This window comes from Dendrobates tinctorius, unplaced genomic scaffold (assembly GCF_039654945.1).
Source record: "Dendrobates tinctorius isolate UK_male_01 unplaced genomic scaffold, ASM3965494v1 ptg000061l, whole genome shotgun sequence".
Classification (NCBI taxonomy): Eukaryota; Metazoa; Chordata; class Amphibia; order Anura; family Dendrobatidae; genus Dendrobates; species Dendrobates tinctorius.
This window is the reverse complement of record NW_027361729.1, coordinates 2,431,055-2,457,419: the sequence shown is the minus strand read 5'-3', so window position 1 is coordinate 2,457,419 and position 26,365 is coordinate 2,431,055. Positions and strand designations below refer to the sequence as shown.

Below are 26,365 nucleotides of genomic sequence, written 5' to 3'. Positions count from 1 at the left end.
AGACGGTCAGTCACTGGCTAGGACTGCCCACTGGACTCATGAATGCGTCCAGTGGGCGGTTCTACTAGTGACTGACAGATACATCTCTGCATGTATTGACATACAGGGGAGAAGGTCAATGGCTAGGACCGCCCACTGGACTCATGTATGAGTCCAGTGGGAGGTGCTACTAGTGATTGACAGCTATCTGTGCATGTATTGACATACAGGGGAGACTGTCTATCACTGGCTAGGACCGCCCACTGGACTCATACACACAATTACAAGGGATTTTAATGAATAAAATGCAAGTTTTACTGAAACTTTACCCATAAAAATGTCTATTAACCCGATCAGTTCGTCCTGCTCTATAACATCCTGCCAGGAGATCAGACACTGTTTCCCACTTGTCAGGTTCCCTTTAAGCTAATGATCTGCATCATTGCACAGGGGCTCGGACAATTCTTCGCCTTTTCCTGGGTCAGTGAAAATGAAATAGTTTTCTATGAAGCTGTATCCGATTTGTCAGCTGAATCTAGGGGCATTATACAATGCACCGCGCATATGTCCAGGTGACGCAGATATTAGCGGCTTGTGTTATTCAGGGCTCATTAATACTTTCTCGCGCGGCCTCTGTTTTCAGGCACGTGAATGGTTAATAACTGCGGCAGGATATTACGAGACTCTAAAGGTAGCGGGAAATTAATTGCTGATTTAATATCAGATAGGATAAAGAGCGGCTGCCGGATGTGCAGGGCTTTTGCCGTCTGTACTACATTCAGCCGCTCGGCGGCTGTAGAACGAGCCTGTAAATAACACTTTGGCATTTCTGTAAAAAAAAAACAAAATGTTAAATTGAGTGTGATTCCTAATGTCATGTCTACAGAAAATAGTCAGCATTATAGTAGCGCATGTCAACGTCTGGAGTTTCAAGGACACGACGGCATCTGCTAAGTTGCAAGAAAGTTCTGATGGTGCCGCAGCAGCTGCAATATGGATTTACAATTAAAAGGGACATCGCACAGGGAATATCTACTGATAGAATTATCCTATGCTGTTACCATTTCTTTTACAGAGCACATAGGGATTTCTTATCTCTCCAACAAATAATTGATATTGCAAATCTTATTTTTGGAAAATATATATGCATTATTTCACAGTCCTGCAACTCTGATTCCCCGGGAAAAAGGCATCCCTATATAGAGATCACTGCTGATAACAGTGGTAGATTAGAGGAAGGCCCATTATACACCATGTGATGTACTTGATGCAGGAGTGCAGCCACTCATTGGCCCAAGAGGTAAAGGGGCCCATTTCCACCTCTAAAGCAGGTGGAATTATGCATTATGATGAACTATTGGACAGAAAAGGATCCATATATTGTTCTTGCTGTATGAAAGCCTTAATGGATGAAGTGTATATGTCACCAAGATGCCTAGCCTTGGTCATGTGAAACCCAGAAGAGTAGGGTCCAGCACATATAGTGCTGACAGGTTATTTTTAATGGGCCCGTATTTTTGGGTTAGGGTTTTAGGAATGACTGAAAGAGCTGGGAGGAAGTGGATGTTTTCCAAATCTCTTATCCAGGCTCTGCAACCTGCTAAAAAGGAAGCTGAGTTGTCTCAGCTGTCTGGGAGTAAAGTTGGAAACACGTCACAGGAATACCGCGGTTAACCGATACTGTGGTTAACCTGCTCAGTTAAAGCTCCTAGAGCTTTCCTACCTGGATTGTCTCAGCTGTTCAGTGTTAGCCACACCCAGTGGCACCTAGTGATTGCCAGTATTAGTTCTTACTGCCTGGTTAGTTGGAGGTGTAGTTCGTGGTTGGAGTTGGCGTTCGGAGATTGTTGCTTGGAGCTTTGTCTGTGTGGGCATCCTCATCCTCTACTGATCGATTTCTCCTTCCTTTAACTCCCTTGTGTCCCACTCTGTTGTTTAATGAGTGTATTTTGTACGATTTAGTATTTTCATTTATCCCTGTCTGTCTTCCCTTGTTTGTCTGGTTAGTTTGTTCCTATATACTTCAGCTTCCTACTACCCTGGGTTGGAGAGGGGACAAATAGGGGTTGATATACAGTAGGAGCATAACAAGGCACGTGAACCCGGCGTCTCTACCTTCAGGAATAACCCGGGGGACAGGTAGAGAGTAGGGCGTCCCTAGTTTTAGGGACCTGGTTAGTGCCCATAATCCAACTCCATGATGACACTTGTGTGGCGTATGTGTCTGCTCTGTTAGAAGATGATTAGTCCTGTGAGTGGATGTGGAAAGACCTCTGAACAGGTGAACCCGTATTATCTTATTGTCTATTTATCTAATGTTTGTTTTTAGTTTGCCTTTATGCTTAAGAAATGGCCGTTTGTTTCCATTAGGCTGTAAGTTTATGAAGTCTAATAAACTTTCCTGTTTGCACCAAGAAGCTTTGTGCCTGTGGACCTAGCGACTTCCAAAAAGACTGAAATCCCTGCACCTGTTAATGTTACCGCCCTGCGAGTGGCGTGAACGGTACGTTATTACAGGATAGGGTCGGGCCGTACATGTACTGTTTGCAGCTTTACATGGGATGCAGATACTTTTTTTGTCTCCATCTCCATTTTTTCTGCTACTTAGTAATGCCACCTCGATTAGACGACGACCTTCAAAGCGGTATTTGAAGTAAAACACGTCGGCTAGTTATAGTGAGCATAATAGGTAACTTTCCGTTGACAATTTCCCTTTAAGGCTAATGATGGCGTCACCGATTAAATGGTGTCTTTAGGGCCTTGCGGTGTGAATTGTCAGGGCGGTGAGATGTATTAATTGCGGGTGACACTTGAGCAGAGGTACTAAAGATAACCAGCCACTAATGTGATAACACGTCCTGCGGGGTCCCATTGACCTCTTCTCACCTTTTAAGGTTTCCCTGCACACATGACAGATATCGTTACAGCTGATTTGGGGGGCAGATGACCCCAGGAGGCAACACGATCGCCCGGTGCCTTTGTATGTGTGATGTTCCTGAAGGTTTAACTTTAAAAATTGAGGTTTAATAGCTTTTGAGCGGTGTTGACTGTACAAAGCGTCGTCGTCAAATCATTGATTAGTGCGCGAAGGCTGACACTTTGTTTCAATAGAAGGGATCATTGAGTGATGTGCAGTAATCCTCGGACATGCTGCTGGCAATTGAACTGAGAGCATCAGCAAAACTGAGCGGCATCGTGGCTCCGGAGCAGTAATTATAAGTTATCCATGAATACCTGCTGCCACTATTAACACTCTGGGTTATCCAGCTCGCTGTGCTTGTTCTACATATATAGAAAAATGTCCTTCTTATGTACCGTCACTTTAAATACAATGGTGCACAGGTTGTACATGCAGTTGGTCTGTCTCTTAAAGGCGTTGTCCTATCTATAGTATATACTGTAAATAGTATATGCCATAAATGTCTAATAGATGCAGGTCTGATTATTACAGATTATCTAGAACGCCTTTAAAGTTGGTAGAACCCCTAGATTTTGCTAAATAGTAGAGAAACTTCATATGTGACATGTCCAACCTTATCGTTCTACAAATTCCATTAAAAGGGTGTGCTCTGCTTCTGTGATCAGGAGCACATCGCTCCCCTGCCTCCCAGCTTCCTGCTTGATGGAGGAAGTGCAACCACTACAGGCTGACATGGGCATGGCTGAGCCGCTACCACGAACTGAGTGCTGAAAGCACAGGCGGCTTTGCGTATGAAGCATCGGAGGAACACGGTGCCTCTTAAGTTAGCCCAATCCAGTTTTCAAGCGGGCTTCAGAGCTTACAAGCGTCCCCTCCTTGCCTAGAAGGCCGACCATCGCTGATAGGCTGCAGATTTGGCAAGATAACATAGGCAATAAGTAGCCAGGTGTAGAACTAAATATCCATCGGTTAGCTAGGGTCGTATGTCTGTCCAGCCGCTACACTGATGCCTCCCCTTGTTCCAGTCTTTGCACTTGTTTCCCATCTGTTACAGAATACAATACAAACTTATCTCTCTCCACCCGCAAAGCTCTGCACAGTTCTGCACCACCCTACATCTCCTCCGCCATCTCTGCCTACCACCCAACAGGCATAAAGAAGAATTACCTGCCTAACAAGTTATACCAATTTTATCATGTCATGCCATATCCACTATCTTGACATATTTTGCACACTCTCATCTCATACCACAAAATCCCATTTTTTCCCAAGATGATCATCTTTTGCTGCTCATTTCACGATGTGTTCAGTTAAGAGTAAAGGTACAGAAGGACATACATTATCTAAATATGTAATACCTGTGGAGCTGCTTAGTTGTAATGCACATGTCCTGGATCTGTGCTTTGCTTCTCCGAACCTGGTCCACTAGCCTTTCTGGTGTTCTAAATCTGGCTTTGCAAGTAGTCTGGCATGCTCTCATGTGTTGTATTTCCTAGGCCTATATAAGGTCTCCAAAGACACATACTTGAGAATTGGTATTAAGACTTGCTAGTAACTCTTTTAGTTGTCTGTGCACAGTAATTGTGAGTGGTTTCCAGGACTTCACTTGTTTGTCTGCAACTTCCAGTAACACTGCTACCTGTCAGTTTTTTCCAGGACTTCACCTCTTTGTTTGCAGCTTCCATTAATCCTGCTACTTATCAGTGGTCTCCAGGGCTCTACCAGTTTGTCTGCGACTTCCAGTAACCCCACTGTCAGTGGTCTCCAGGACTTCACCTGTTTGTCTACAGCTGCCAGTATCCCCACTGCCTATCGGTGGTATCCAGGACTTCACCTCTTTGTCTCCCAGTAACCCTGCTTCATGTTCACCTGTGGCTTCCAGGACGTCTCCTGTTTGCTTGTAGCCTCCAGGACTTTATCACGACTTTTAGCTTGCCTTTTCTACGTGTTATGTATCCACCTCCAGCTTACAGGATGCGTCCATATGTTGCAACAATGTTGGCCCATGTGCCCACCCGGACCTTGGGCTGATCCACCTCACCGAGTGAACCTGCATTATGTAACATAAGGATTCTGGAGGCACTGGACCATTTGCAGGGTATACTACAGATACAGGACTTTCCTCCATTTTAGTAACTTACCTGCGCTGAATTTTCTAGTAGTGTAATCATGTTCCTAATATCCCTGATGATTAATCACTTGCTGTAGAATATAATAATAGCCCGTCTTGCAATCACACCCACCCCCTGGTTAAGAAATCTGCATTGTTATAAGCCAAGATCAGGACTAAGGAATTTTCAGTAAATATTCTGATAAACATTTTAATATGCAGTTAGTGCAGAATTCTGTGTGACCCTGGGGGGAGTGCGACTACATTGTTTCATTCAGTAATGGCTCAGTTACTGTAGGGAGCAGCAGCTGTCAGGATCCATCACTTCAGCACCGTGGACAGCTCACGGTAAAATCACATGTAAAGTTGGCATCTCAATGTCTGCATAAAAGGAAGCGCCAATATCTCAGCACAAGGGAGCCGATGCATCGATCTATGGCAGGCAGTGGTGCAAGTGCATAAAAAATTACTGCACTTGTAATTTGTTCCATAGCTATTACCCTAAAACCCCGATGAACAGTTTATCATATCTAGATGATAACCTCGTTACAGGATTGGACTGCGGCTCACATGATTTTATAAAAACACTAGCTGAAGAGCCCGGCGCTGCCCGGGCATAGTAACTAACTGTGGTTAGTTATAACAAATTATAATGATTATCCTCCATCCCATAGTCCCGTGCACATATACCCATCATACATATCCTCCATCCCACAGTCCCGTGCCCATATACCCATCATACATATCCTCCATCCCACAGTCCCGTGCCCATATACCCATCATACATATCCTCCATCCCACAGTCCCGTGCCCATATACCCATCATACATATCCTCCATCCCACAGTCCCGTGCCCATATACCCATCATACATATCCTCCATCCCACAGTCCCGTGCCCATATACCCATCATACATATCCTCCATCCCACAGTCCCGTGCCCATATACCCATCATACATATCCTCCATCCCACAGTCCCGTGCCCATATACCCATCATACATATCCTCCATCCCACAGTCCCGTGCCCATATACCCGTCATACATATCCTCCATCCCACAGTCCCGTGCCCATATACCCGTCATACATATCCTCCATCCCACAGTCCCGTGCCCATATACCCGTCATACATATCCTCCATCTCACAGTCCCGTGCCCATATACCCATCATACATATCCTCCATCCCACAGTCCCGTGCCCATATACCCATCATACATATCCTCCATCCCACAGTCCCGTGCCCATATACCCATCATACATATCCTCCATCCCACAGTCCCGTGCCCATATACCCGTCATACATATCCTCCATCCCACAGTCCCGTGCCCATATACCCGTCATACATATCCTCCATCCCACAGTCCCGTGCCCATATACCCATCATACATATCCTCCATCCCACAGTCCCGTGCCCATATACCCGTCATACATATCCTCCATCCCACAGTCCCGTGCCCATATACCCGTCATACATATCCTCCATCCCACAGTCCCGTGCCCATATACCCGTCATACATATCCTCCATCCCATAGTCCCGTGCCCATATACCCATCATACATGTCCTCCATCCCACAGTCCCGTGCCCATATACCCGTCATACATATCCTCCATCCCATAGTCCCGTGCCCATATACCCGTCATACATATCCTCCATCCCACAGTCCCGTGCCCATATACCCATCATACATATCCTCCATCCCACAGTCCCGTGCCCATATACCCATCATACATATCCTCCATCCCACAGTCCCGTGCCCATATACCCGTCATACATATCCTCCATCCCATAGTCCCGTGCCCATATACCCATCATACATATCCATCCCATAGTCCAGTGCCCATATAATAATACATATCCTCCATCCCACAGTCCCGTGCCCGTATAATCATACATATCCTCCATCCCATAGTCCCGTGCCCGTATAATCATACATATCCTCCATCCCACAATCCCGTGCCCGTATAATCATACATATCCATCATCCCATAGTCCCGTGCCCATATATCCATCACACATCCTACATCCCATAGTTCCGTGCCCATATACCCATTAACATAATCTTCGCCATGGCAACCTTTTATGACATCGTCACCATGGCAACCGTTATTACATAACATCACCATTGCAACCATTATGACATCATAATGCGGGGCGGGGCTTGATACACACACATACACTTTATATATATAGATTTTTGCTCAAGAAATAGTGCCCCCCCACCACTATAGGCTGTGTCTGGTATTACAACTAACTTGAATCAACTTCATTATCAGAAATCATAGTTAAAGGGAATCTGTCATCAGATTTTTGCTGCCCCATCTGAGAGCAGCATGATGTAGAGGCAGAGAACCTCATTCCAGTATCACTAATAGGGCTGCTTGCAGTAGTTTTGATAAGAATACTTTTATCTGACGGGAATCTAGCAGTGAATCAGAATCGCTGTAAATGACGGCGACCGTGCACTGACTACTATTTACAATGAACGAAAATGCGATTGGCTAGTACTGAAGCCAACCACATCCCCCAATTATAAGGGGGCGTTCACATTTATGTAAACACATTATTTTAGTTTTATTTTTTTCATGCTTTCCTCTTCCAAAGTGGTTTCAGGTTTGTTTGTTTTTTCAATTGACTTGCACATATCATGGGCGACATTAAATTAAAGGTGGAAAAGTTCTGAAATGATTCATCTGGTGAAAAATCAGATGATTTTTTTTTTTTTTTTTACATGACAGGGATGTGTAGACTTTTCATGTCAATATATATAAGCACTCTTTCTTCCATCAAAGTTTTTATCCTCTTAATATATTGCAGTCATCGTATTATAGAGCACTGTGTACTTTACAATTGCTCTTTTTGCCTTTCTACCCAGATAATTCTTCTCTTTTCTCTGCTCTATCTAGAAACATGAAGTCTCTTTTCCCTGCATTTATTGTCCCCCTCTTCATCTCCTGACCCAGCCGTTCCCTCCTCCCACTGCCAGAAACTTTTGCAGTGATTTATATCTCATACAGAGAAAATTGACCTCCTGTTTCTACATAGAGATTAGAAGGATTCAGCTCATCAGTTATTAATCACGTAATCTCATAGACCACATCACGTGATCTCATAGACCAAATGAAAAAGAGAAGAATTATTAGTGCAGAAAGGCAAAATGAGCAATTGTAAGTACACAGTGGTGTATAATATGACTGCAATATATTAAAAGGATAAATACTTGGATGGGAAGAAGAGGACAAGAAGGAAGAGGAGTGCTTCTTTAAATCTATGAATATTCTTCAGCAGTTTATTCTATTTTTATTTTTCAGGTTCCCCAGTCGACGAGCAACAATCGAGTATCAAAACAGATGAAGAGATCTCAGACTGCACATTACTAATATCTGCGAAGAGCAGCACATTTCTGCTCATTTACATCTCTCCCATGTGCACCGTCAATACCAGGGGGAAAAAAAAAAAAAATATAAAAAATACAACAACAAGCTGCCATTCTGGTAAATCCGCGGCATTATCTGAATAAACGCAGCTTTCATTTGTTGATCTACATTGTATTTGAAGCAAAAGAATATCAGAGCCAAGATACAAACAGAAGCTTTTCTTCTCCACGCCGCTGCCTCTGCGCGCACTTCTTACTTAGTGTACTTAGAGAAGACAAAGGAGAAACTTTGAGGATTCGTTGGAGGGGATTAAACAAATTTGCACAGGTGACAATGAGAGAAGCGGTTCTGATGTATTTTAAGCGTTCAGGCCTTGAAGTAGACAGAATACATTTATATTGTCAGTTCATATTTGCCGGAGGTGATTAGCATCCTTTTAATATAGATGAACCTCCTGTATTGTTTGTACTTAAGTGCGACTCACTGAAAATTCTAAGATGTCGCGCCGGATGTTTTACAGTGAAATCAGCATTTTGTGTTACTTTCTTCGGTTTCTAAAACTTTTAGTAAATCTCAGGAATCCTACAAGTTATTCTGGGGCAGCATTCATCCCATAAACAATTAATAGAGTGAAGGGCGCAAGTGAGACCTCCGCTCTATTCAAATATGGGGGGGCTAAGTCGATTGGTTGGTTCTAAATGTTATCATCATCTTTCCCCTGAATGGGTGATAAAGTCATATTTTGGCAGGGAGAAGTTATGTCAAATGTGTTCATACTATGTCAATAATGCAGTGACGACATTCTAGCGGCTGCAGAACTACAATTTGAAGCATCGCAGTCTGCGTTGGCGTGGGAGTGGGATGGAAGGGGTAAGAAGAATCATTTGCTTCTTTATAAAATGTCCTGGAGAAAAACTGAAGGGTTGCAAAAGTGGAGCATTATACCAGGAAGGGGCCCAGAATGGTAGAAGATTGTATCAGGAAGTGAACTAGGATGGGGGATATTATATCAAGAAGGGACCCAGGATTGGGACATTATACCAGGAAAGGTCCCAGCATGGAGGGAATTATATCAGGAAGGAGCCCAATATTGGGGACATTATACTAGGAAAGGGCTCAGTATGGGGGACATTACAATAAGATGGAGCCCAGGATGGGTGATATTATATCAGAAAGGATTCCAGGATTGGGGACATTGTTATAGGATGGGGGCCAGGATGGGAGGAATTATTATAGAAAGGGCTCAGGACAGGGGACATTATTAGTGGAAGGGTTATGGGACGAGAAATTATTACTGTAAGTTGTCCAAGATGGAGGACATTTTTATAGGAGGGAACTCATGATGGATGACATCATTACAGGAAGAGGCAAGGATGGAGGAGATCATTACAGGAAAAAGCTAGGACTGGGGACATTATTACATGGGGGCGGGCGAACACTAATGTCTTTATAGGATCTGGAATGCTACAAGGGCCCATACATCTGACCTACATGCAGGTGTGGGTCCAGGTCCAAAATTTGATCCGGAACCCATCGGACTCTACTTATTCCACTGATGGGTGTGCAAGTCATAAAAGGTAAATAAAATGATACTGTGATGATATCTGTGATCTAATGTCTTAATCCAGAGAAATCCACATTTTTTCTTAACATGTAAATTATCTTCGAAGATCTATGGGCTGTAAATAGATCTCCCTGAGAATCTGCCTCAAGAGATTATTTAAAATCAAAGTGGGCGTTACCAGTGTGAGACATTTACTGACCAACAGTCTGCTTTCCTGAGCTACATTTCTCACACTGGCAACACCTCCTTTTCATTTTATATCTGATCTGGATGCAGATTCTCAGGGAGATCTTTGTCCCTCCCATAGATCTTAGTAGCTAATTTACATATTAAGAAAAATGTGGATTTCTCTGGAAATAAACATCGGAATGCAGATATCATGGTATCATTTTATTTAACTCTCTATGACCTACATGCCCATATACATGGCTTAGGAGAGTTGATCCTACTGATAAATGCCCTTTAAAGGGTTATTTCCAGGATAGAGTATCACTTACTGAGCACTTGGCTCCTGAATTCTTGAGAATGACGCTCTAGGCTCTGGGAACGAGGCTATGTTGGATGGAGCTGGTGTGTATGCTCAACCTCTGCTTTATGAATTTTTATGGCAAAACCCAATTCCTGGGATCCAAATCCTTGTTCTTGGTATTGCCAGTGATTGGATTTTCCTCCAGCAATCCCTACTCCACCAATCCCTGCTCCTCCTCAGTTCCCCACCGGTCCTCTGCTCGGTTCTGATTTTGTCTTGAGATTGATCTTCAGTTTCGATCTTCCAGTGCTGAGTAGGCCCTCAACGTGACTCGAAACACACGTTACTGACGCGCGTCACGCCTCCCAAGAGTCCTACTCTGCGCTGGAAGATCCAGACCAAAGAGCGAAACAGGATCAGGAAGGGAGCTGTGGCAACGGGAGAAGAGAGGGGTGAGCCTAGAATAGGACACGATAATCCTTTAAAGGTTTTTGAACACCTTCCAAAAGAATCAAAGTAGTGTTCTCCTGGCCGCCATTGTTTTCTGGATTTTTGCGAATCGAGCCACCAATTTTTCAGGAATTAGAATTTGGTGACGAGTACGATTAGCTACGAATCCATGTGATCGTCTCCTTTGCCATTTTTCCCCCCATTTTGTTCCCAGAATGCCTTTTAGCCACCTGACTGTGATCGCCTGTCACCCAGACGCGACGCCGAGCGCGTGAGCGAACGCTACAGACATTCGACTAAAAATAAAAGATATCAATATAGCAACAAAGGCGGGAATCCGGCGCCAGGCGCCTCCACTCGCGTCTTCTCCGTGTGTCATTATCGTCACTGCGCCTTTTAGAAGCTGTATTAGAGGTTGACAGCATTATCACTGTGAAATAACTTTAAAAGTCTATAATTTGTAACTGTGTGCTTTCAGCAACATTAAATTGTTTGAAGCGATCGCTATAAACCTGACAGGATCAGACAGAACATTTGATAACACAATTTCCATGTATGCCAAGCGGAGAAAAGTAAATAGTCGTCACTGCCGCTGGCTCTGGGTTTTCTTGCTCAGAATTAACCCATTTTTCCCCAGTGACTTACTGACAAAATTTTCCTTACAGCAATTGCTGTAGTTACTGCTTGTAAGACGTCCTACCCTATAATGAGCCTCCAATAATCTAAAATGGTAATCCAGCACCCCCTCCCTCAGTAATTGCCTGGGTTTTTTCACTACTTTCCCCAAACAATGAAAATAGTTAATTTTGCATGTTTGATAATTAAGAAAATCTGATTGTCTAGAATTAAATGCTTGTAATAAAAAGAAAACCTATTATTTTCACAGACATGATTAAAGTGAAATGTAACATTTCTATATATAGTGGATAACACAGAATCTGCCATTCACAACAGGTGATGTCACAGCTCACCTCCTCCTTCTGTACAATGACTGATTACTCCTCTATATACAAGATCTAACACAGAATCAATCATTCACAATATGTAATGTCACAGCTCATCTCCTCCTTTACAATGACTGATAACACCTCAATATACAGCAGATAACACTGGATCCACCATTCACATTGGGTGATGTCACAGCTCACCTTCTCATCTTGTACACTAACTGATAATACCTCTATATACAGTAGATAACACATGATCCACCATTCACAATAAGTGATGTCACAGCTCACCTTCCCCTCCTGTACAATGATTGATAACTTCTCTGCATACAGAAAATAACATAGGATCCACTCTTCACAATAGATGTCACAGCTCACCTCCTCCTGTGCAATGACTGATAATACCTCTATATACAGTAGTTAACATATGATCCACCATTCACAATAGGTGATGTCACAGCTCACTTACTCCTGTATAATGACTTATAATACCTCTATATACAGTAGATAACACATTATCCACCATTCACAATAGGTGATGTCACAGCTCCCCTCCCCCTCCTGTACAATGATGGATACCTTCTCTGTATACAGAAAATAACATAGGATCCACTATTCACAATAGCTGTCACAGATCACCTCCTCCTGTAGAATCACTTATCACTCCTCTATATATAGTAGATAACACATGATCCATTTTTCACCATAGAAGATATCACAGCTCACCTCCTCCTCCAGTACAACGACTGATAACTCCACTATACGCAGAAGATAACACAGTTTACCAGAAGAATTTAACTTTGGTGAACTCACCTCTGCACCGTGAGATTATTTTCTCACTGCTAGCGGTGATCTCACTCAAGGAAGGACACCAAAGTTCATTGGCCTCAGTGACCGGAGGTAACCTCGATGATGTCACCGCTAATCACTGATGCTGCGCTCGCAGCAGCTCATTCATTAGTGGTTCTCAGTCTGGACGGTCACTGTTCAGGTTGAAAGCTAATGTATTTATCCCCAAGACATGGATTACGGCCTGGGACAGAACGTTGGAGAGGTGATGGATATTGTTTTTTTATTTTTGTTTTATTACAGAGAACAATGGCTTCGATGAAATAGGCATTAGGCGAGTATAACTGTTTTTGTTATTTTTAAATAAAAATAGGAAAAGTGTGTTTTGTTTTTATCTCAGATATCTTTATTCTGGCTGTGTCTTTATTCACCATACAACTATAGGATTAGTAATGGATAGGTGTCTTATTGACGCCTCTCCATTACTAATCTGTGGGCTTGATGTCACCTGACAATACAAAGGTGACATCAACCCCACAAATATGTATATACGCTACAGGGAAAGTGGGAAGAGCCGTGCAACGCGCCAGAATTGGCGCATCTAATAGATGTGCCTTTTCTAGGCAGCTTTGGGCTGCTATTTTTAGGCTGGGGGGGGTCAATATCCATGGCCACTTTCCAGGCTGAGAATACCAGCCCCCAGCTGCCTGCTTTAGCAAGGCTGCTTGTCAAAATACCCTTTTTTAATTTATTTAAATAATTAAAAAAAACTGGGGACTCCTCTATTCTTGATAACCAGCCTTGCACAAGCTTACACCTGACGGTTGCAGTCCCCAGCTGTCAGTTTTGCCTGGCTGGTTATCAAAAATACAGGGGAACCCTACGCCATTTTTTTAAATTATATATTTAGAGCCTAGGCATCAGCTGATGAATACTCCCATCAGCCGCACCTGCTCTCGCTGTTATTAGAGGCAGCAGGCATCGGTTGATGGGGGCCATAGTCCCATCAGCTAATGCCAGTGATCGGAGGTAAACTTTACCTCTGATCACAGCTGCATCCTCACGCCGTCACTTGACAGCGTGGGAACCGCGGCTGTCTGAGCAGTGGTAATGATTTTACTGCTGATCAGAAGCATTGTTTGTCGCACTGTCACTGTTACATGACAGCACAACAAACACCCAGTGTTGGGGGGCCAAACCCGAAAAGTAACACGGACTTCCTGGTGAAGTAAGTGTTCGGTGCGGACACCGAACTTTACTGTTTGGGTTCACCCATCTCTAAATAGGATCACCCCCACCGTGGAATGCACCACTGGAATGGCACGATTAAACAAAAGGGATCAGAGCTAGCTCCAGTTATTGCTGTTACAGGCAGGTACCAGCTGTATAGCACAGCCAACACCCGGCATGTATCTTAGATATTGAGAAGGGTTAAAAATAATATGACAAATACCATTATAAACCGCTAGAAGTAGCTATGCAGAATAATATTTTATATGGATTTTATTTAATAAATAGTATGCAGCAAGCTCCTCTGCGCCCTCTTCTGGTGGCTATATTTATGTAGGGATTTGGAACTTTGTGTCAGAAAAAAATAGTTTCAAACACCCTAAGGTTTAATTGAAAAAAATTAATTGGTGCACAAAAAAAAAACAAGAATGGTATTGATGGTTAGACTTCTGTGAACCTTATAGACGCCTATGCAATAAATTTACCCGAAGGGATCCAAACCCTGTAAACTGTTCCATGGATATGTAACATATGTTACATCCATGTGAATATGGCTTGCATAGTAACACAGTAATGTAATGGAGTCCTGATATAAATTCACTTAATTTTCTACTGTCAAACTATGGAGACATTTACATATGTACATTCGTCAAATATTCAAAGTGATCTTTCATAACGGAGACATTTTATTATAGCTGACATTTCTCTGACATTTTCTTTCAAAGGAGAAATGAAGGTAATTTGTTTTTCATGATATCAGATTTATTATTTAGCTTTTTTTTTTACTTAATTCTTTTATTTATTTTGTTTTAACTTCAGTAGACAATAGCCGCTAACATTTGGATCAGGGTCACGAGGTGGCATTACTTCTATGGCTTTATAGTAAAAGGGACATTTCCAAAACAGTAAATTACCCCCTATCTAGAGAAAAGGCGAAATCATGCTGATCATTGGAGGTGTGATCACTGGGTCCCCGAACAATCCCGAGAATGGGGCCAAGCAGAGCCCCATCTGAATGGAGAAGAGGAGTGCATGCTCCACCTTCATTCCATTGTTAAAGTGTTCCTGTCCTGATATAGTGCTATTAATTCCACAGCACTTTACATTCAATATCATCACTGTCCCCATTAGGACTCGCAATCTAGATTCCCTATCAGGATGTCTTCGGCGTGTGGGAGGGAGGAAAGCGGAGAAACTAAAGGAAACCTACGCAAACACGGGGAGAATATACAAACTCTTTGCAGATGTTGTCCTTGGTGGGATTTGAACCCAGCGCTGCAAGGCTGCAGTGCTAACCACTGAGCCACCATACTGTCCAAAAGCATGGTCTCGCTACCCTCATTCCACAAAAAACAGCCTAATATGTCCATGACCCATCCTGATTCTCATACATAGTAACTTGCCATTCACTCTTTTTTTCAATGAGTTTTCTGTTCATCTATATATATATAAAGCTGAGTGTGTGTGTGTGTGTGTGTGTGTGTGTAAGTGCCATGGCGACGATGACATAATAGGTTGTAATGGTGACGGTTATGTCACCATGGTTGCCATGGTGACGATGTCAGAATGGTTGCCATGGCGAAGATGATGTCATAATGGGTATATGGGCATAGAACTATGGGATGGAGGATATGTATGATGGGTATATGGGCACAGGACTATGGGATGGATGATATGTATGATGGGAATATGGACACGGGACTATGGGATGGAGGATATGTATGACGGGTATATGGGCACTCGACTATGGGATGGTGGATATGTATGATGGGTATATGGGCACGGGACTATGGGATGGAGGATAATCATAATTTGTTATAACTAACCACAGTTACTATGCCTGGGCAATGCCGGGCTCTTCAGCTAGTATTTCCTATATTTCATATTGACATGCTTTAGCACGATAGAGTGCTACTTTTTTGTATACTGCATATGGAGGTAGCTGCTCCTAGTATGCACCTTTTCACGCTAGCTTGGAAGTGCCCGTCAGTCTTTTTTTATTTGATTGAATGATATAATCATGTGCATGGTGATCTCTAACTACACTTAGTTTTAGGTAAAACCCTCTTTTTAGTTCTGATCAGCACTAGCACTTTAACCTAATTGATTCTATTCATAGGTATGCATGATTACACTCGGCCTTAATTTGGTTTACACAGGCACTGGCACTTTAATACTTATGCCCTTTTTGTACTTGTATTCAATTATAAGTATAATTCTTATAATTTATATATGTACTTTCTGCATTATCTATGCTTACTCAATTCGCACAATCCCTACTTATTTTTATGTGCGTTTTTTATATATTTTCAAATAAAAATTCTATATTTTAAGTACAATTAAGGCATGTGTCTCTTCTTAACCTGAGACTGAAGACCTGAGGCAGTGTGGTATATTGTCTGTTTTGAAGTATCATGCACAATATTATCTTTGACAAGTGTGTTTTAATAAATGGTTAGTACCTAGTAGCATCTAGTATCGCAGCTTGTAAACACTTTTTGTAGCCAGACAACAGTCTTTCAATTCTTCTTTAAGGGATCTTCATCCATTCTTCCTTGTAAAATTCTCCCAATTCTGTGAGATTCCTGGGTCGTCTTGCATCCTCTGCTATTTTGGTCTAGCCACAGATTTTCAATGATCAGAGGACTGTGAGGGCCATTGTAAAACTTTCAGCTTGTGCCTTTTGAGGTCATCTGTTGTGGATTTGTTTAGGATCATTATCCATTTGTAGACGCCATCCTCTTTTCAACTTCAGCTTTTTTTACAGATGGTGTTATGTTTGCATCAAGAATTTGTTGAAATTTCATTTAATCCATTCTTCTTTCTACCCGTGAAATGTTCTAAGTGCCATTGGCTGCAATACAACCCCAAAGCATGATTGATCCACCCCCATGCTTAATGGTTGGCAAGATATTCTTTCCTGAAATTCTGTGCCCTTTTTTCTCCACACATACCTTTGATCATTGTGGCCAAAGAGTTCTATATTAACCTCGCCAGTCCACAGAATTAGTTTCCAAAATGTACCAGGCTTGTTTAGATGTTCTTTTTCATACTTCAAACGCTGAATTTTATGGTGAGTGTCACGCCGTTCCGACATACTCACCCGGCCTCCACTCCCACGCCGTCTTTGCAAACTCACCCGGCCATCGCTGCCACGCCGCAGCCCCTCGCCGCCCGACAGCCACGGCGGTCACCTCTGACAGGCGAGCGGCCGATGGCGCCTTTGCATGCAATGCGCATGCGCCATAGGCCGAGGCCGCGCCTCCCTTCTGCTTCTTGTGCTCTGGCTATGCCCTGACCCGGAAGCACCCCCTGACCAATGGCAGACCAGACAGGGGCATATCAGGCCGCTTCCGCCTGATCGTTGTTTCCTAGCACACTGGGCCCCGCTTCTTCGTGTGCAGTCTCACAGCCCTGTTCTCGTGTGCTCCCTGCAGCAGCCTCGCAGTCCTGCTATCCGTGTCCCCTGCTGTACTCCAGTCCTGCCTCCGGTGTTCCTGTTCCATCCTGCTCCAGTCCTTCCGTCCTACTCCAGTGTCCTGTTCCATCCTGCTCCAGTCCTTCCATCCTACTCCAGTCCTGCCTCCGGTGTTCCTGCTCCAGTCCTTCCATCTTTCTCCAGTCCTGCATCCGGTGTTCCTCTTCCGTCCTACTCCAGTCCTGCCTCCGGTGTTCCTGTTCCATCCTGCTCCAGTCCTTCCGTCCTACTCCAGTCCTGCCTCCGGTGTTCCTGTTCCATCCTGCTCCAGTCCTTCCGTCCTACCTCTGGAGTTCCTGTTCCATCCTGCTCCAGTCCTTCCGTCCTACTCCAGTCCTGCCTCTGGTGTTCCAGTTCCATCCTGCTCCAGTCCTTCCGTCCTCCTCTAATCCTGTCTCCTGTGTTCCTGCTCCAGCCATCCCTCCACGTTCCTGTCTACTGTCTTACTCCACTCCTGTCTCCTGTGTTCCAACTCTATCCTGTCATCTACACTTCAGTCCCTCCACGTTCCAGTCTACAGTCGTACTCTACTCCTGTCTCCTGTGTCCCAGCTCTGTCCTGTCATTTACACATCAGTCCCACACTCCTACTCCAATCCATCCTGAGCCGCCCCTCTCAGTATCGCTACCGTGGTACTCGAACCCCTGGGCCTGTTCCTAACAGTCCCTGTATAGGGGTCGGTTCCACCTGGCAGCTCGCCTGGGGCCCCTCGGTGCCACGGCCCAGAGGGTCCACTCCTGGAGATTCCGGCTCCTGACCAGCCACGCTAACAGTACGATCAGGCCATGGACTCCGCCGGTATTACTGCTGCTACCCAGAAAGAGTTACTTTTCCTGCGGGAGAATCAGGGACGCATTATGTCTATCATGAAGTCTATGGACACCCGTTTGTCGGCCCTGCAGGTGGCCGATCCTGGAACTGCCAATCTACTGGCCAGTCTTCAACAGGAGTTGGGCCAGCAACAAGATACTCAAGCCCATATTTTGTCTTACATGGCCTCCTTTGATAGCCGCTTGTCGGTCCTCAAGTCTGCCGACGCAAGTCCGACTCCTCCCTCCGCTTCTACAGCTCTCCCGACGCCCCGCCTCGCCAAACCGCCTCGCTTCACTGGGGATCCCAAGCACTGCAGGGGGTTCTTAAATCAGTGTAGTCTCCACTTTGAATGCTTGCCGCAGCAATATCCCTCTGACCGGGCCAAAGTAGCCTTTATTATGTCCCATCTAGAGGGAGGAGCCTTGTCCTGGTTGAATCCTCTCTGGGAACGTGAATATCCCGTTGTCTCAAGTCTTCCGGTTTTCTTGGATACTTTTCACAGGGTCTTCGATGAGCCGGGTCGGTTAGCCGCTCTCACCGAGTCACTCATTAACTTACATCAGGGTTCTCTCACGGTCGGACAGTATGCTATCTGCTTTCGCATCTCCTCTGAGCTCGGCTGGAATAACACGGCTTTGGTGGGGGCGTTCTGGCACGGTCTTTCAGGCAGAATAAAAGATGAACTCGTAGGTCAAGATACCCCAACCACCTTAGAGGACCTTATCTCGCTGGCTACCCGCATTGACCAAAGCTTCCAGAAGCGCGCTCAGGAGTCAGCGAGAGACAGGAGGTCCACTAGCCCAGCTCCCCTTCTCACCCATTCTGCCAGTCCTCGTTCAGCCGGGTCCTCTTCTTCCTCGGTCGAGTCCATGCAGATAGGCCGCCTCAAGTTGGCCGAGTTGTGTCAGCAAGAGAGGCGGGCACAAGGTCTGTGCCTTTATTGCGGAGGTTCCTCACACTATATCCGCACCTGTCCTAAGAGACAGGGAAACTCCTCTGCCTAGGTCAGGTAAGAGAGGCCTCCCTAGGTGATAATGATCCCTCTCAACCTCTTACTATATCTGTTCTTTTGCTTTCGGGAGAGACGTGGGTCCGAGGTGGCCTACGTGGATTCGGGCTTGGCAGGTAACTTCATTCGGCCCGAAGAAGTGGACAAATACCAAATTCCCGTGGTTGCTCTATCTAACCCTCTCTAGATTGCTGCAGTGGATGGCAAACCGCTACAGGCGACCGTCACCTTGGTCACTGAAGGAGCGGAGTTGCAAGTCGGTGCCTTACATCGAGAGAAGATAGCCTTTTATGTTTTGCCTAAGCTCTCCCACGCTATTCTACTTGGTCTCCCATGGTTAAGAACTCATCAGCCAGTTCTCGACTGGTCTTCTGGGGAGATACTCCGCTGGGGGCACCCGTGCCAAGCTCGCTGTCTGACTCCTGTCCGCCTGGCAGCCGCTGCTCAGCCACCCCCAGACCTTCCAGGTCTCCCTCCAGCCTACAGTTCTTACGCTGATATCTTTGACAAGAAGGAAGCGGAGGTCCTCCCTCCACATCGGCCTTTTGACTACCCCCTGTCTCCCGCTGAGACCACAGCCATGTCCGAATACGTCCGGGAGAACCTCGCCAAAGGCTTTATATGGAAATCCTCTTTGCCCACGGGAGCCGGGTTTTTCTTCATCAAAAAGGACGGAACTCTATGGCCGTGCATTGACTATAGGGGCTTGAATGAGATTACCATCAAGAACAGGTACCCTCTTCCACTCATTCCAGAGTTGTTTGACCTCAGAGGGGCTCGGGTCTTCTCCAAGCTGGACCTCAGAGGAGCCTATAATCTGGTCCGTATCCGCGCTGGAGACGAGTGGAAGACACTCGAGACGGCCATTACGAGTACCTGGTCATGCCCTTTGGTCTCTGCAATGCTCCTGCGGTGTTTCAAGAGTTCGTCAATGAGATCTTCCGGGACCTCTTGTACTCCTGTGTTGTAGTGTACTTGGACGACATCCTCGTCTTCTCGCCGGATCTCTCGTCCCATAGAAAGAATGTCCGCTTGGTGTTACAGCGTCTTCGGGAGAACCGCCTGTATGCGAAGATAAAGAAATGTCTCTTTGAACAGACCTCTCTGCTGTTTCTGGGATACATTATCTCAGACACTAGACTGAGGATGGACCCCGAGAAGTTGTCTGCCATTCTCAAATGGCCTTGCCCCGGCGGAGTAAGGGCGATACAATGATTTCTCGGATTCGCCCATTATTACCGGCAATTCATCTCTCACTTTTCCGCAATCACAAGACCTATTTCTGCTCTCACCCATAAAGGGACTACTCCCAAGGATTGACCTCCGGAGGCTGAAGAGGCCTTTCTGACCCTAAAATGGGCTCCGGTCCTGCATCGTCCAGAGAGCAACCGACCTTTTGTACTTGAGGTGGACACTTCCTCGACAGGTGCCGGGGCAGTATTGTCCCAGAAATCCGCCTCCGGTCATCTGCACCCTTGTGGCTTCTTCTCGAAGGCCTTTTCTCCATCCAAGTGTAACTACTCGATCGGCGACCGGGAACTTCTGGCCATCAAGTTGGCCTTGGAGGAGTGGCGTCACCTCCTGGAGGGAGCTGTCCATCCCTTTGTCATCTCAGATCACAAGAATCTGGCCTATCTCCTGTCTGCCCAGAGACTCAACCCTCGTCAGGCCAGATGGTCCTTATTTTTCACCCGATTTGACTTTGAGCTCCGTTTCCGTCCCTGCAACAAAAATACCAAAGCCGACACTCTGCCCAGGGTCTTCCAGCCACACAAAACCAAGGAGGAACCCTCGCATATCGTTGACCCCACTAGGATCATCACGGTGGCTCCAGTGAACTGGCTTGCTGCTCCTCCTGGCAAAACGCTTGTGCCTGAGAACCTCAAGCGAAAAGTCCTCCTATGGGGGCACTCCTCCAAACTGGCCGGTCATGCCGGAACTAAGAAGACCCTGGATCTTATCGCGCGTCACTACTGGTGGCCCACGCTTCGCCAAGATGTACTCGATTTTGTGGCTTCTTGTCCATCGTGTGTAAAAACAAAGTGCCACGAAGACCTCCGTCCGGCTTGTTGCTGCTGTTGCCCGTCCCTGCGGTCCCTTGGGAAAACATCGCCATGGATTTCATCACTAACCTACCCTGTTCTTCTGGCAGCACAGTCATCTTGTGGTGGTGGATCATTTTTCCAAGATGGCCCACTTCGTCCCTCTGCCCTGTCTCCCCTCGGCTCCGGAGCTGGCCACAGTCTTCATCCACCAAATCTTCAGACTTCATGGACTACCTCAACGCTTTGTGTCTGACCGAGGGGTTCAGTTCACCTCCAAGTTCTCGCGATCACTTTGTAAGCTCATGAACGTTTCCCTTGACTTCTCGGCCTACCAGCCACAGTCCAACGGGCAGGTGGAGCGTACCAATCGGATGTTGACTGGGTACCTACGTCATTTCTCCAACGCCCACCAGAACGATTGAGTTGACTTACTTCCCTGGGCAGAGTTCGCTTACAACAACCATGCTGGCAAGTCCTCGGCCAAGTCTCCGTTTTTCATTGTGTTCTGCAGACATCCTGGTGTTCCCCTTCCGATAACCCCTGCCTCCAAGGTACCCGCGGCCAATGCTTTGTCCTCTGAATTTTCCAAGATTTGGGCCGAGACCAACACGTCACTCAAGAAGTCCGCTGATCGGATGAAGAATTATGCCGACAAGAAGAGATTGGATCCTCCACCCTATCGTGTCGGGGACAAGGTCTGGCTCTCGTCCAAATTCATCCAGTTGAAACTGCCCTCCTACAAGTTGGGGCCATGCTACATCGGTCCGTTTGAAATTCTTGGACGTACCAACGAAGTCGCCTACAAACTGAGGTTGCCTGCTTCGCTCCGGGTCCCGAACACCTTCCATGTCTCTCTTCTGAAACCTGTGGTGCTGAATCGTTTCCAATCCTTGCCTGATTCCGGTCCTCAGCCGGTGGGGGCCGATGATGTCTTTGAAGTGGAGGACATTATTGCCATGAAGAAGGTTAGAGGTAGGACTTTTTTCTTGTTGACTGGAAGGGCTTTGGTCCTGAGGAGAGATTCTGGGAACCTCGGGAGAATATCAATGCTCCCTGTATCCTCAAGAGATTTCTTGCTAATCTCCGGGGATGGCGGCTTAGGGCAGGGGGTACTGTCACGCCGTTCCGACATTCTCACCCAGCCTCCGCTCCCATGTCGTCTTTGCATACACACCCGGCCATCGCTCCCACACCGCAGCCCCTCGCCGCCCGACAGCCACGGCGGTCACCTCTGACAGGCGCGCAGCCGATGGCGCCTTTGCATGCAATGCGCATGCGCCATAGGCCGCGGCCGCGCCTCCCTCCTTCTTGTGCTCCGGCTATGCCCTGACCCGGAAGCACCCCCTGACCAATGGCAGACCAGACGGGCATATCAGGCTGCTTCCCCTGAGGGAGGCGCCTGATCGTTGTGTTTCCTGGCACACTGGGCCCCGCTTCTTCGTGTGCTCTCTGCAGTCTCACAGCCCCGTTCTCGTGTGCTCCCTGCAGCAGCCTCGCAGTCCTACTATCTGTGCCCCCTGCTGTACTCCAGTCCTGTTCCATCCTGCTCCAGTCCTCCCATCCTACTCCAGTCCTGCCTCCGGTGTTCCTGTTCCATCCTGCTACAGTCCTTCCATCCTACTCCAGTCCTGCCTCCGGTGTTCCTGCTCCAGTCCTTCTATCTTTCTCCAGTCCTGCCTCCGGGGTTCCTGTTCTATCCTGCGCCAGTCCTTCCATCATACTCCAGTCCTACCTCCGGTCTTCCTGTTCCATCCTGCTCCAGTCCTTCCGTCCTACTCCAGTCCTGCCTCCGGTGTTCCTGTTCCATCCTGCTCCAGTCCTTCCATCCTCCTCTAATCCTGTCTCCTGTGTTCCTGCTCCAGCCATCCCTCCACGTTCCTGTCTACTGTCTTACTCCACTCCTGTCTCCTGTGTTCCAGTTCTGTACTGTCATCTACACTTCAGTCCCACACTCCTACTCCAGTCCATCCTGAGCCGCCCTTCTCCGTACCGGCTACTGTGGTACTCAAACCCCTGGGCCTGCTCCTAACGGTCCCTGTATAGGGGTTGTTCCACCTGACAGCTCGCCTGGGGCCCCTTGGTGCCACGGCCCAGAGGGTCCACTCCTAGAGATTCCGGCTCCAGACCAGCCACGCTAACAGTGAGGATGAAGGAGAGGTTTTCTTCTGATGACTTTTCCATGAAGGCCATATTTGTGCAGGTGTCTCTGAACAGTAGAACAATGTAAAAGTCAAAGGTCAAAGTAATCTGAGCACACAAAGGGCACAAGGGTGCACAAACTTTTACTGTTCACAAAAACAGTAAATTTAACTAGGAGCGCCCAAACTTCTACATGCCACTATATGTATAATTGCATTGCTTTATTTTTTTATGTTTTGAGTAATTTGTTCTTGCAAAGGTTTTATGCAGGTGGGAAAGAACACATTAAAAAAATACTTTATTTTAATCAATTAACAAAATGTAAAGTGAATGAACAAAAGAGACAGAGAAATCAAAGTTAATAAACTATTAGAACTTCTAATTTTTTAAAGCACTCTCATTTTACAGCATTTTCTCCATACCTGCCTAAAACTTTTGCACAGTACTATATATATTTGATATAACACATATTACATTTTTATTAAAAATAATTAAATATATAAAATAAATAAAAATATATATATGTATATAAGAAAATAAATCAAGTTAATAATTTATTGTCCAGCAAACTATAAGAAACCTGAGAGCGTAGTTCCCATCGTCAAGAATAGCAGAACACGGAGTTTCCAATGATTTGATATTTCACATCAGAATGATATGGTGATGTAATCTGTATGAATTCAGGCTGCTATGGTTCTCGGGTGGTGTGATGCTATCTTCGCTTGGACATGAATTGCTGCCTTCCCCAAGAATAAGGAGAGAAATGACTATGACAGGAGCAGATATCAGAGCAAGAAGTGTCTGTCTTGCCGCAAATCAAAATTATCTGCTGGCGACCTGCCTCTCACCGATGGAATTCATGCGCTAACACACCTGCCTTATTACCTGATCTTGGCTAAGCAGGGTCATTTTTAGCCTCCAGACCTTATCCCGCTGTAATCCAGGCTTCCGGAAATCTCCCTGATCTCCAGCAAGAGTCTATTTTCCCAGCTATGGATGGACGTAGTGTATAACATCTACCTGATAGACCCTGATCTGCATAAGCTCGGCTGATCCCTCACCGGCTGGAAATGGTGCAGGAAAACATAACTTTGTTCAAAGAGGATGAAATCTGATATTATGTTCTTTGCAGAGTATAATATGTTGTGATATTAAAAAGATATATTTTTCTGATGCCGTGAAAACTCTTTTCAGAGGAGTATGATGGACTTTACATGGCACAAGGAGCTTTCACCGCCTAAACCCAATTTATTACCCAAATCTTTGGAAAGGGATCTCTAGTCCCATGTTATTTGGTCAATGAGTGCATTATTTGAGCACAACCTAGTATAGAGTGAAAGGAGAGACGACAACTTTTCTTTGAAAGAAAGATGACATTTTTGAGAATGGTTGTCAAAAACTTTATCAGGAATAAGTTTGCTTCTTTAAGGAAGATTCCTAAATTCGGCAGCCATAGGTAACGGTTTTGATGTTGCCTATGGATTTTATATGTTCGATATATTTCTTACCTTGTTTTTCTCCATGTCAAACTATTGTTATAAAAGGATACAGGCTTCCTCGGTGTAAGGAACAGCCGAAATGGTTCCACTCAACATGTAGCTATAGAAGGAGACTTCCAAGGTGTAACAATATGAAGAGTTGTCCAGAAGACCTCCAAGAAATCTCCTGCCAGTGCCGGCTTTCATCGTGTCTCTATTGAAGGAGGTGCTTGACTGCAAGAGAAAGATACTTCAGTACAAAAGATACGGGGTCATTGCTGTTAATGTACATGTGAATTTCTTAATACAACAGGAAGAATGGGTTTGGGGTGACCACAGACCATTTCTATGTTCTCATCCTTTTTTGGCAGTTGTTTTGGTCACTTTTGTATTTTGTCATTGCTCTCACTCCTAGAGGTACTGTACAGAAGCATGAGTCGGTGTCTACAACCCAAAGAAGGCCATTTTATCCAAAATTTACCGCCATTAAAAGACATCCAATTAATTTTTTGTTTGTAAATTTAGTATGTCCTGGCAATTGCTTCTAATTTTAATGAGTTGAAAAACTGTTGACAGATATAATTGTTCATTTTCTAAGTGCAGATTAAAGCAAAATCTATGTAGAGCGCTGCCAATGGCAAAGATTAATCTGGCCTCCGATTATGGTGTTGGTTGGGTTTTGCTCCTGAAAGGGGCTGGAATTTGTTCCCATATACAGGACCTTTGGGCAAGTGCAGAAAACCACTAATTTAAAATCAGTCCATATTATTAGTTTTCTTATGCTATTACTTTAGACATCATTGAGAAGAGCAACTAATGAAGCCTACCCTCCTTCTCAGACCAGACTCCGGGATCTCAGACAAGTCCATATATCACCAGAACAATTAATATGAGCAGAAGAAAATTACAGAATAATTCCTACGTCCTCCTTCCCTGTCACTGATATATGGAGTAAGGTGAGAACTCATTTATTTGGATGCACTGCCTGACCTTGGTTCACAGAGACAAAATACACAGTAACTTAGATAATGGAGAGAAGACGACTTGTCATAGGGTTGTTCAGGCCAGAGTACGTCTATGAAGAGAGAGGATATGCTGCAAATGTCATCTATATCTTCACCACTCATACACCGCATAGACTGGGGAAGCAAGACTATCCTCAGCGGAGGGTTGAATATTTGCATTGTACACCTGTTAGGGTTATGGCTTGTTCCCTATCATCATTAGGGAAGGTCACGTAATGTAAGTTTCAAAGGCTCCTATAACCTTATGCCAAAAAACAGCAGTCATGGGTTCTTTTAAGCAGCTGCCTAGCACTCTAAAAACAAAAATGGTGGAGGCTCACAAAGCAGGAGAAGGCTATAAAAAGATAGCAAAGCATTTTAAAGTTGCCTTTTTCTCATTTCAAAATGTATTTAAGGAATGTCAATTAACAGGAACAGTGGCGGTCAAAATAAGGTCTGGAAGACCAAGCAAGATTTCATCAACAGCTGCTCGTAGGATTGCTAGAGGGGCAAATCAGAACCCCTGCTTGACTGCAAAAGACCTCCAGAAAGATTTAGCAGACT

At 45.3% G+C, this 26,365-nt stretch overlaps 1 protein-coding gene and 1 long non-coding RNA gene across 3 annotated transcripts in view; one reads left to right on the top strand and one right to left on the bottom strand.

Moving 5' to 3' along the window:
* LOC141092850 (uncharacterized) overlaps positions 1–8,978 on the top strand; it is a 148,148-nt gene extending 139,170 nt beyond the window's left edge. Inside the window, exon 3 of the long non-coding RNA XR_012232944.1 lies at positions 8,321–8,978. This is a non-coding gene — a long non-coding RNA (uncharacterized lncRNA). The remainder of the gene's footprint in view (positions 1–8,320) is intronic.
* AGBL4 (AGBL carboxypeptidase 4) overlaps positions 1–26,365 on the bottom strand; it is a 1,778,944-nt gene that overhangs the window by 98,560 nt on the left and 1,654,019 nt on the right. For both annotated transcript variants that reach the window (XM_073579164.1, XM_073579165.1), the window contains one exon: positions 24,869–25,031. In XM_073579164.1, the coding sequence (XP_073435265.1) occupies positions 24,869–25,031 (163 nt within the window). The remainder of the gene's footprint in view (positions 1–24,868; positions 25,032–26,365) is intronic.